General features: G+C 34.6%; 1 protein-coding gene across 1 annotated transcript in view; it reads right to left on the bottom strand.

Annotated features, from left to right (window-relative positions):
- Nucleotides 1-2,447: 2,447 nt before the first annotated feature.
- LOC113076891 (rho guanine nucleotide exchange factor 17-like) overlaps nucleotides 2,448-13,015 on the bottom strand; it is a 31,803-nt gene continuing 21,235 nt past the window's right edge. The window contains 10 exon segments of the mRNA XM_026249503.1: nucleotides 2,448-5,223; nucleotides 5,440-5,553; nucleotides 5,556-5,711; nucleotides 6,317-6,491; nucleotides 7,222-7,370; nucleotides 7,445-7,512; nucleotides 7,584-7,670; nucleotides 9,670-9,895; nucleotides 9,982-10,223; nucleotides 11,751-12,012. Of these exon segments, the coding sequence (XP_026105288.1) occupies nucleotides 5,012-5,223; nucleotides 5,440-5,553; nucleotides 5,556-5,711; nucleotides 6,317-6,491; nucleotides 7,222-7,370; nucleotides 7,445-7,512; nucleotides 7,584-7,670; nucleotides 9,670-9,895; nucleotides 9,982-10,223; nucleotides 11,751-12,012 (1,691 nt within the window). The 3' untranslated portion in view covers nucleotides 2,448-5,011.

The raw sequence follows: 13,015 nt of genomic DNA, 5'->3' as shown, positions 1-13,015 counted from the left end.
CCATCAGAATAAATGAGCAGAATAAATGAAGTTTTGATATATTTACGGTAGGACATTTGCAAAATATCTTCATGGAACATGATCTTTACTCAATATAATATAAATTATTTTTGGCATTAAAAAAAATCTATAATTTTGTCCCATACAATGTATGTTTGGTTATTGCTACAAATATACCCCAGAGACTTGAGGCTGGTTTGGTGCTGCAGGGTCACATATTTAATCTAAATAGAGACTATATACAGCACGCTCCGCTCTTTTGGATTTGAATGTTTCTGTCTCTCCAGCGCAGTATGAGCACATGCTGTAGGGTGGTTTAACAAATCGCACACCAATTTCTTGTCATTCCGGGTGTGTTTAAACAATGAACACTACAAAAAAAAAAAAAAAAAAAAAAGTTAATCATTGAAAATTTTGGTTAATAGTGATATCACTCTGAAGTTATTTAATGGTTGTCGTACAGATGAAAGCAGCCATCTAATGAAATGTGCATTCAATTAAAGATCTAAATACTAAAGTCTGGAACGAGTCTAAAGCACATGTAACCCACCTGCCTTTAAAATGTAATTGCACAGTTGATTAAATTAACATGACATTTGTAATAACTTTCAGGTGCCAATGAAAGTGTATATTATATTTGACATTTTTCAGCTTGTGTTTAATAATAACCAAACATAATTGGTTTTGGTTTTTGAAAATCATTAAAAGCATCAAAGCAGTGGGTGATTCAAAAGAACTTTTGTTGCCTGTTCAATTGAGCAAACAAGATGGCAAAGACCTTTCAGCACAATAACAATAAAAATAGAACTAGATTTAATCATCATATAATTTTTTCTTCTTCACAATTTTCACAAATTAACACAACCCATCTATTCAGTGTTCACCCTCCTCACTATGCACACAATTATTCAAGCTTTTGCATATTTGGCTTAACTGATGCTTCTGTATAAACCTTAAGTTTTTAATTAAATGAGTGTTCTTAGTTACTCAGAGCGAGCTCATGTATGCTTGTATGTATGTATATGATTTTTGGGTTTCTTGTGCGCCAACTGAACTGAATCATGCGTCAGAATAAAACCAGATCTCTCACACAAACCATGAACTGCAGAGTCAGGCGATGAACATTCACTGCATGGCATTATAAAGTTTTCTTTGTGTTCTCGCACAACTAGTTCACTGTGAGATGACGTGAATTGGTCTTGTGTATTTCATTCAGTTTGTATGAATGCCGGACAGTCATTCAAAACCATGTGCTGCTGACACACCAGAAACACAAGCACTGATCAAAAGTAGCAGTTAAGACATTTATAATGACTAATATATATATATATATATATATATATATATATATATATATATATATATATATATATATATACACAGTACACCCCAAAAGTTTAGAAACATTACTATTTTTTTGTTTTTGAAAGAAGTTTCTTCCGCTCATCAAGCCTGCATTTATTTGATCAAAAATACAGAAAAAAATGTAATATTGTGAAATATTATTACAACTTAAAATAATAGTTTTCTATTTGAATATACTTTAAAAAAATAATTTATTCCTGTGATGCAAAGCTGAATTTTCAGCATCATTCCTCCAGCCTTCAGTGTCACATGTAACATTCTAATATTCTGATTTATTATGAGTGTTGGAAACAGTTCTGCTGTCTAATATATTTGATCAATAAAAGGTTAAAAAGAACGGCATTTATTCAAAAAAAAAAAAAAAAAATTCACATCCTTGCTGAATAAAAGTATTGATTTTATTTAAAAAAAATAAAGAAAAAAAAATAACTGACCCCAAATTACTGACCAGTAGTATATAAATATATATATAGTGCAAAATATTTATATTTTAAAAACATAACTTCTTTTTTTTTTTTTTTTTTTTACTTTTTATTCATCAAAGTATCCTAAAAAAGTATCACATGTTCTGGAAAAAATATTAAGCAGCAGAAATGTTTCCAACTTTGATAATGAATCATCATATTAGAATGATTTCTAAAGGATCATGTGATAATGATCCTAAAAATTCAGCTTTGCATCACAGAAATAAATGATAATTTAAAGTATAATACATTTAAAAACAATTATTTTAAATTGTAATAATATTTCACAATATTACTGTTTTTTTCAAAATAAATGCAGGCTTGATGAGCAGAAGAAACTTCTTTCAAAAACATAAAAAATAGTAATGTTTATTACATACATACACACACACACACACACTTTTGAACACATAAAATGTCCTTTAGCTCCTTAAAATTGTGACAAAGCTTTTGAAAGTTAAATTAATCCTAAGCTAGGTGATGATTCAGACTTGAATCAAGTTTTCCACTTATCACACACAGGGCAAATATTAATTAGAGCAATCAGTAAAACTATTAAGCATAAATCATCACCTTTTGACACCAATATAACTTAAAGAAGACAAAAGAGCACGCTGTAAAATGAACTTATTTTAATTGCCACACACATAATATTTAGCTGTGATCTACATTTTGTGAGCAACCATTACTGCGTGATTTTAAAAATGTGATGTTTCATAAATCTGTGATACCCAGAAGTTAGAGAAATAGTGGAAATCTACATTATTTATTTATATTATAATTTAATGTCACTTTTTGTTGTTGTTCAGTTCTGTTCAGACACATCAGACACTCCCAAAATTTCCTTCACCTCATTTCATTACAATTTACAAGTTTTGTTTTGTTCCCTTTTGAATTTAAAAACTAATTCATAAACTTCCTGGCACTGACAGCGACTCATCTGACGGGTGAGATCATGTGTGAGCGTGTTTGTTAAGGAATCATCAGAGGCTCTGGATTCTGGCATCAGTGAATGTTTAATCACAAAGAAACCCACAGTGACAAAATAAAACAACGGTGTGAAATAAGCACGACGACTGTTACAGGAACCACAGACGCAGAGCGGATTCTCTTCTCTTCTTTTATACTGGAATAGTTGAAAAAATAAAATAAAGGAATAGTTTTAATTTAAATGAGACTTCACATGCCAAATGAGGAAAAAAAATACTTATAAAAATATGCCATTAGATTCATATGAACACTCGTGGACTGTGAGAGCACTATGTACAGAGAAAAGCAATATATACAATAAAGAGTGATGATGTCTTTCACTAGAAAAGGCTGTGAGGGTCACTTACAACAGTATGACTCGACTCGGGACTGTCATCATTGACTGATTTAGATGTTTGATAAAAAAATACAAATAAAAAAGCAGACTCAGTTTACGAAAATATGAATCTCTGAGGATCCTGTTTGTAATAAGAAGTTACGTTCTGCAATGCTTCGACGTTTCTACACACGTGATGCGGTCTGGGAAAAGTCTGACTTCACATCCTTCAGGTGAGCGAGAATTTGGGTGTGTTTGTGACTGACGCGGTTCTTAATAGGCAAACTAAGGCAGCTGAAATTGTTCATGGAGCGATTTAGTGATTTAATTGTCTTTCATAAGTGCGCGCAAGAAGCCGAAGGGCTGTAACCCGTCTGACTTCATTCTACATGTCCTAATCTACACACAGACACACTTCAGCCGTCTTCAGCAACATCATTTAAGAAACAACACAATTCCCTTTTCCTGAAATATCATAGTGATGAAGACGAGCATTGAAATAGATCGCAGCAATCCTGAAGTTATATTTCACCACAAAATTAATCATTTGTTTTTACATAATTCATCACATTTAACCCAAATTCTAATTGCTGTAATGCACAAAATTGTTACCGTTTAATGTGAAAAAAATACAGTAAATAAGAAAAGTATTATTTGGACTAGATTTAATAAAAAAAAAAAAGTGAAGTGAAGAATGAAACTGTATTACAGGAATGTGAAATCTTTTTTTTTTTTTTTGGTTGGAGGGGGGGGGGGGGGTTGTGATGAAAACAAAGACGATAAAAAAAAAAATCTTAAGTGGTTTTTATTTTCTTTATGCAAAATATTGATTTTGGGGTGAAATATGACCTGGATGTTACTTTGTGAGATTCACCTGAAGAATGTTTCAAAAATCGTACGACTGCGACCTCACTGACCCAACTTGAGTTGAGCGTTGGGTCTCACAAAACCTATATATGGAATGTAAAGAAAAACGCCAGACTACTTTATTTATAAATTAAGTGCTATAAAAAAAAGACAACTAAAAATGAAAAAACATAAATACTGTACAAAAGGATTTTTGTCACAATACCTATATATGGAATGTCATTGCTGTTCTTTTACATAACATAGTGAAATCTTGTTTTTTATATACACAAAGATGATTCGATAACCAGAAGAATAAAGTGATAATGTGTAATAACTCTAACTGTGAGTTTGATGATTACTGAAGTAGTAAATTGTGTGTGTGTGTGTGTGTGTGTGTGTGTGTGCGTGTCATATAGCAGTCTGTAGGTACTCTAGCCTTATATTGCACATTGGTTATGTAAGATTAACTCTCATCTCGCTTTAACAAAAACATCTTCATTCTCCAATGAAATCACAGTCTGTCAAGACCAGTAGTTGACCATAAAAGTGTGCGGACTGTCCTCTAATGAAGTGAAGGATGAAGAAAACACGTCTTTACACTTTGCACGTCCATTCAGATTACCCACAATCCTCCCTGCCTCATGCTATGCATTCAAACCCTCTCGCTATCCAACAAATCTTGCTTCCTTGCTTTTTTTTACTTCACCTTTTCCTGCTTTTTCTCTTTCTGATGTCTATCTTATGTTCTTCAAGGGTTTTTACAATAGTTCTGTCCACTTCTTTTAAAGCTGCTTTAAAGTTTCAACACAATATTCAAAAGCGGCCACAGGAAACAACACATGGTAAGCTAGATTTTACGTCAAGAAACAAAATGACCCATAACACAACGTAACGATAAACAAACACCCCATTGGTCGGCGTCCTACACGCTCATGCACAATGCATCAGAGAACAGGAAGGGGCGGGGTTTCATGGGAAGTGCGTGGGCTGGTCCAGCGGCTTCTGTGTCGAGGGGGCGGGGCTTCCGTCACACGCGCCACAGCAGTAAGTGGTTGGTGCTATCGTCCCGCCCCACCGTCTCGCTGCTATTGGTCAGTCTGAAGTCTTCATAGCCGTCGCCGCCGCTGATGACCAGCAGGTTGGATTTGACGGGGAGGATGGTGGAGGCACGCCGTCGGGCTGAGTCTCGTCTCTGCAGGCCTCCACTGCTGCTCTCTGAGCTGTTCTGTGTGGAGTTCACTATAACAGAAATCACAGATTCGTCATCTGATGCCATTTGGATGCATTTTATTGAACGCCTCTATTTCTAGACATCTGTCTTGGATGCATCCAATCACAAGTATTACTCAGGCCTAACCAGGCAAGTTTAAACTACTTGATTGCACTAATGTAGAATTATGTTGCCAGGTCCTCTGTTAATATCACCCTCACTGCAATAGGCAGTGAGAAACTTACCTGATTCAGACGGCAGTGGGAAGTTGACGTCAAAGCCCTCTGGCAGCTCAATGCACGTGAGGAAGCGCACATGTCCGGTGTGTCCGTGGGCGGAGCCCATGGGGAGGAGGGGGCACGCAGCGAGCCCAGCCCAGTGCTGGAGGACACGGGTGGGATGGCCAGAGTCAGGACCACCCCTGCACTGGTGCCGATCCACAGCAGGTCCTTACACGCCAGAAGAGCCGTGATCCGCAAACACGCTGCTTTGTGCTGCCGGATAATGGCATCAGAGCCTAAAAGACAAAAATCAGACAGGGGTTTTATTAGTTCTTTATAAAAGCAGAGTTATTTTACTATCACTGATATACTATTATAGCTCAATTAAAAAGCATTTTAATGAATTTTTTAATTAGACTTAATTTTATATTTTAGTAAACTTTTTTGTCATTTTATTCAGTTTTTATCTTTTTTTTATATGGTTCTAAATATATATAAAAAAAATGCATATTGTAAGTGAAATTACAAACATTACTGTCTCCAGCCACGAGAGGGCGCTCTGTGTCTTCAGTGTAGACTACAGGAGAACTGAGCAGCATAGAGCGCCCTCTGGTGGCTGGAGACGGTAATGTTTTATCTTGGTTCATTTCTCTCGGTTCATGTCAAATTAATTTTGATAAATAAGTCGCACTCTAAGTCGCAGGAACAGCCAAACTAAGAAAAAAAGTGTGACTTATAGTCCGGAAAATACGGTACTGTATAATACATCTAAAATCTTTAAAGTGATGGAAAGTTTTTACACAAAATAGAGATAGTTTTGAACTCGGCATCATCAGATTAGATAATTCTCATCCTGTTTTCATGATGCAGGGCTGTTATTATAATGCACACTAAACAGTACCTGCAAGCATCTTGTGCACGGCTGGTGCCACGTCGACCTCCGTCAGGCTCTCGTAGGTGGAGGCGTGATAGAGTCGCACATGAGCGCTGCCCTGAACAGCGATCCACACGCCTTTACCACAGCTCACGATACTGGTCACGCAGCGCGCGCTGTCCTGAGCCACCTGGAACGAGTGCTGAAGAACACATCCAAACACACAATGGCAAAAATGATTCAAGTGCATGAATGTCTATCGCTGTTCATGAATGTGATGTCAAGTGTATACATCATTGTCATATTTTAAACTCAATCTGCTCAATCTTCAATTCATTTTTATTTCTGTGTGGATGTTGCAGAGTTAGTGTCATTATTCAGTTCAAATGTTATTCTTATCCGATGATAATATTACTGAATAGTCTTTTAACCCTTTTTCTATTTTCTGAAAAATGTTTTGGCATTGGACTAAAAGTTACTGACTTTTCTCACAAAGGGTATAAAAACTTCTCGTAAAAGTGGCGATAATTTCCCAACTTGCTGCACATGTGATGTTTTCAGTCAAAAATGATGCATTTCTCAAATGTTATATTATAACCCAATATTTGATTCAATTTTTTTGTCAAATTGTTTTCTTTCAGTTAGCACAGGTTTTGCATTCATTTTTGGAACTGGTTGATCATAGGCCTCACTGATCAGAGCTAATGCATCTCAATGCATTTTTTTGCTCAAAATCTGAGGTGCATGAACACAGATCAATGAATCTTATGATCAATCAGTTCCAAGAAGGAATCCAAACCTGTGCTAACTTGAAACAAATTTACAATCAATTTTTAAAAAGGTGGTCATTTTTGATCAAGAACACTAAATCAGGTAAAGTATATCCAGCGTAAGGCTTAAACCGAAATGTCTGCATGTAGTTTGCATCTGACCTCTTGTGCTAAAGTGCTGGTGTTGATGATAAGGATTCGGTTCTGACAGCCACACCACAGTTTTCCTGCCACGGGAACCATTTTGGTCACAGGTCCGCTTGGAGAGCCCAGACACAGAGTTTGAGAGCTCTGAGGATCCCAGAAACTTCCTGTTGTGCAGAAGAAGCACAGAGAGTTGGCGAAAATCACTCAAATGAATCATTTGGGATGGATCTGAGCTCACCTGCTTCCCTCTGATAGACAATCACCTCTCCGTTGGCCAGGGACACAAACACTTTGTTGTCCAGATACCTGGGAATAGAAAAAGATGTTCAGTGTCCATGCAGACGTTGCGTCAGATCATTGAGGAGGAAGCTGCTTACAGGATACACAGGATAGAGGCAGAGTGCTGCATCTTCATACTGTTCTTCCTGTTTCTGATGTTGTCTGATGACTGGTACACATGAATACTGAAATAGAACAATCATTATTACAACAGCATTATGATTATGAAATGCAATAATTTTTCCTTGGTAATCATGAACTTAAGTTACACAAATGTTAAAGTATGGGGTCAGTTTTTAATGTTTTTGACATTTTTGTTGTTATCTACAATTATTTAAAATAAAAATAAAATTGTGAAATTGTATTGCATATTAAAACAACTGTTGCATATTTAAATATATTGTAAGATGTAATTTATTCCTGCGATCAAAGCTGTATTTTCAGCATCATAACTCCAGTCTTCAGTGTTGCATGATCTTCAGAAATCATGAAAATATGCCGATTTGCTGCTTAAGAAATATTTCACTCTTGATCAATTTTATAAATTCTTGATGGAATATTAAATATTCTCTTGAAGAGTACCATATTTGGTAACACTTTACTTGATCTTTGTTTCCATAATGAATTATAAATGTGTTGTTAATTTGGGTTGGGATTTGAGAATCAGTTTCATATAAAATAATGAAAAATGATTGATATTAGAGACAGAATGACTGGGCATGAAATAGCACAATCTCAAAACAACAACAACAACAAATCTAACTTAGTTAACATTGACTTGAATAGAAATGAATCGGCCCAAAAGACATTCATACTTCTCTTCATCTTACTCACAATGCGAACACATGATCAACACCTGTGTAATGTCTTGATTTCAATGCATTTTAAAGGTGTAATCATAAACTGGTAAGCATTACAATGCACTTGAATAACATCCGAAATAACATGAAGCAGTTTATATTATTAGGAATTAAAATGCATTATATTTTCAGGCATCAATCAAACGCTCTCTAAGACATCTGACTGTGTTTAGTTTGTTTTGACGGGCAGCTGGCAGCGAGGCAAGAGCAAGCGCTGAGAGAAAGAGAGAGAGAGAGTAAATGTTTGCATGGAAAGAGACGGATGCACTGAGGACACGAGCAGGTCTGAGCTTGAGGTAATGAGTGTCTCTGTGGGAACACGGTACACGGGAGCAGGGTCACCTCAGGTTAACCCCAAACAGAAGGAGCACAGTTACTATCGTTCATTTTTTAATTAGGCCCATGGGCTTTTAAATGCTGTCTAAACACCAGTTTGAACACTCATAATAACTACCTAATATTACATTAACAAACATTGTCACATTATATAACAGATTATACATTTTTCATTCAAATAATCAGAAGTGTCATGAAAACAACGGTTAATTTTTACACTGATATGAATGCATTTTTTTCTTAATTTTTTTAAATATAAATGTCTTATAAACACACACAAAGCATTTTAATATTGTTTTTGTTGTTATATGTTATATTTCTTTTTCTTGTCATTACTTGTTGTGTATATATATATATATATATATATATATATATATATATATATATATATATATATATATATATATATATAACCTGCATCTAAAAGTTAACGTCATAAAATGAGCATTATTTACCTTCTTAATAATTTCTCTAAATTTCAGGTGTCACTGTAGCACGTTACTTTTAAAGAAGAAAAAGTCTTCGTTTCAAACACAATAAATATAAATATATATATATATATATATATATATATATATATATATATATATATATTGGTTTATACTGATATAATCATAGTGAGTTGGCTGGTGAAAATAAAAACCAATAATATCTACTTTTTAATATCTAACTTTAACAGATCCAATCAAATAGCTCCATTTATAACATTAGGAGTTATTTCTTCTCTTATCATATAAACATAAGCTTAAAAAGAAAACTTAAATTAGAAATGTTGCCTTGGAAAATAAAGGTTAAGGTGTAAAGTTAAGTAATACAAATGAAATTTTAGAAATATTTTTCCAAAAGCACACAGCAAAATGACTAAACCAGACTAAACTAAAAACTGTAAAAATAAATGCTTATATAAAGTATATAAATAATGCTTAAAGTGCCGCCCTACTGTGCATCCCAATGCAGAAGTGATTTATTCTGTCATGCGCTGCCTCACCAGCCGTCCTCGGTCCCGAGCCAGACAGAGCTCTGGTACGCCTCGGGGTCGATGCTCAGCAGGTCCTCCAGACTGGCACGGGTGAAGGACCCTCGACTGGACCGCCGCATGGCTCGGCCGTCCATGGGACTGTCCGCACTGAACGAGCTGGGGACGGGAAACTCCTGTTCCTCCTCCGAGCTGGTGGTCTCAGTGACCATGTCCTTTGAAACGGCTACTTCATCATCTGACAGAAACAAATCACCATCAATACGACCCAGATCACAAACACGAGTACTCTGTGTGATTCTAGAGACTGTAAGTGTGACTCACTGCCGAAGCCGGATGAGATGGTGGAACGGGAGGCTTGGCTCTGCAGTGTGGATGAAGGGCTGGGAGAGTCTTCATCATCGCTGTCGTCGCTATCGAAGGGCACGAGCTCTGCGGCGGGGACCGCGGGCGACTCGTTGAGCTCCAGAGACGAGCCGGAGATGCAGATGTGGAGCTGGGGCTGTGTAGACGCGGTAGGATTTGACTCAGATGGGACGGAGGGGCTGGAATGACCCACACGTTCTCTGCAGGAAACAGAATGGACATTTTTGAACATGCAAACTGCTTATTATGTGTGGAAACATTGTGTATTATACTGAAAGGCAAACCTGTTTTAAAAGGCATATTCCAGGGGATTTTCAATTTGATAACATGCAAGAGATGTGGACGATTAGCACATATAATCATATAGAATTGTCCAGGAATATTTATTAGTGTTGTTATTGTTAAACTTGTTACATCCCAGATCTAGGTGCTAGGAAAATAGCATAAATAAAGGTCTTTAACAGCGGACTGCTTGTTTTTTTTTTTTTTTTTTTTTTTTTTTTTTTATTTAATTTAATTTAATTATTTTTAATTTAATTTAATTTAATTTAATTTTAAATTTTTAATTACCAGTCAATTTCAATGGCAATAAACAGCGCACAAATAGAAAGTGAGGGCTTTAGGGTTGGGCTAAGGCCAAAATAATAAACAAAAACTGAATCTACCTCTTTCCCAAGAACTTACTACCCTAAAAAGAAAAGTCTATTTAAAAAAGAAAGAAATTACAGGGACTGAACTAACTCCCCCAACCCCTACAGCTTCCATGCTGACGTGAAGAGCTAAAAATATTTGCAATTGAAATAAAACATTTACTAACATTCAATGAAAAACTAACATAAAAAGCTGTTGCTTGGTTGAAAATTAAATAATGAAATGTTGTTTTATTGCAACGTAAATAAATTTAAGATGAAGTCCTAAAACTGAAATGAAACTAAAACTAAATAGAAATACAAAAAATATACAGCCACAAAACAGGGTATTTTCAACGTAATAACACGTGTATGGCATGTTGTCAGTTACCAGAAACAATCATTTAGAATATCAGTCTTGTTATTGTTAACTAAAACTATATAAAAACAAATTTGGCAATTAAAATCAACCTGAAATAAAATCGAAATATTTGATAAAACATTTTTTGTTTTGTAAGTAAAAGTGCTAAAACAAAATGCAGATACAAAAATATCTTTAACAAAATAAAGATATTATATATATATATATGTATATATATATATATATATATATATATATATATATATATATATATATATATATATATATATATATAGTATTTTTTTGACTCAAGCACGCAGCAAAATGACTAAAATGAAATTCAAATGAAAAATATAAAAATAAAATCAAATTAAAAATAGTACTAAAATAACATGCACATAATTGTATATATTCACACACATACGTGTGCACTTATAAATGTAGATGCACAAATTGTTCAGTAAAAATGTTTATTATTTGTGCTACAAAATTGTCTAAAACATAGATTATCCTTAATAGGTGGATCTAGTGGACATGTTCTGTTCTTTTACATACATCAAAAAATGTTGAAACTAATTTCCAAGCATGCCTCATATGCAGAACATAAACATCAGGCTGAAAATAACCTCTATTGTTCTTTTAAGCACACTGTGACATTAGCAGTGTGAGCATGATGCATCTGGTCTCATGGTGCTCATTAGGACAGCTCCTCTATTATTAGTCCGGTCGGGTCTCACCTGTTCTTCAGGCCCGGCACGGCTGCGATGCAGATGATGCGAGCGGAGCAGACAGCGATGCAGGCCTCCACCGTGGGCTCGTCCCGGATGTTCAGCAGACACACCTGACCCACGTAGCCATCGCTGTTACACACCCACACCTCATATGTGTTCTCTGGACAGCTGTGACTGGGGGAGGCGCAGGAGAACTGCATCCCGCTGCGCGTCTTCATGATGGGAATGGCCTTCAGGAACTCAGGGTCCCACTGGTCTTTGTTCATGGCTGGACAAAAGATGGGAAACAGCGTGCTTTTGAGGAAAATGTGGGGCAAATAATCAATATACAGCATATTTAAAGGGCTAACATGAAATATATGAAGTATATATTATTGGCCTTCTCAAAAATATATGCAAATTTGTATTTTATCATAAAAAATAGGTAGTATTTTTTGGGCTTTGTTATGAATTTTGTGCAGCATTTATTGGCATTTTCATTGAGTATATACAATTTTCTTTTCATTAGTTAATATATCCTGTATTAATTGGATTTTACATGAATATAGGAAGTATTTCTCGGACTATGCATAAATATCTATGAAAAATCCTAACAAATACTAGATCAATTTACAAAAACACATTAAAAATTATTGCAAATAGGAGCTTCAACAAATACTGTATTTATAAATCAATATGCAGTATTTCTTAAACTTCTCATGAAAATATGAGGTACTTTCAGAGCTTTAGACCCACATACACACACACACACACACACACATTAATATATTAAGTACTTTTGTGCCATTTGTGCATATATATAATTACTGTTTGATTTATGGCAATACATTTTATATGTAAAACTTAAGAAAAAGAAAAAAAATCTGAAATGTTGGCAACTAAAATAGGTTAATTTTTTGTAATTTTAGTTTTTAAAAATTAATTTCAGTCAGTAAAGGTAAAACAAATTACAAAACAAAATTAGTAAATTACAAAAAAAAAAAAAATAAAAAAAAAAAAAAAAAAAAATATATATATATATATATATATATATATATATATATATTATATATATATATAATATTTTTGTATTATTTATATCATAGTTTTACAAATACTGTATTAATTACAATCAAATAAATATTAGTAAAACAACACTGGTTTCTGTTTATACAGTGGATTCTCGATTTCTTGTTTTATTCACTAGTTTGTCTTGTGCTAAATGTCAACGAAAGATTCATAACAGAAAATAATAATTTCCCCCTTTTCTCTCTGTAGGAAAAGAATCATTT

The sequence above is a fragment of the Carassius auratus genome, unplaced genomic scaffold (assembly GCF_003368295.1).
Source record: "Carassius auratus strain Wakin unplaced genomic scaffold, ASM336829v1 scaf_tig00021399, whole genome shotgun sequence".
Classification (NCBI taxonomy): domain Eukaryota; kingdom Metazoa; phylum Chordata; class Actinopteri; order Cypriniformes; family Cyprinidae; genus Carassius; species Carassius auratus.
The sequence above is the reverse complement of the archived record's forward strand: the minus strand, read 5'-3'. Positions and strand labels throughout refer to the sequence as shown.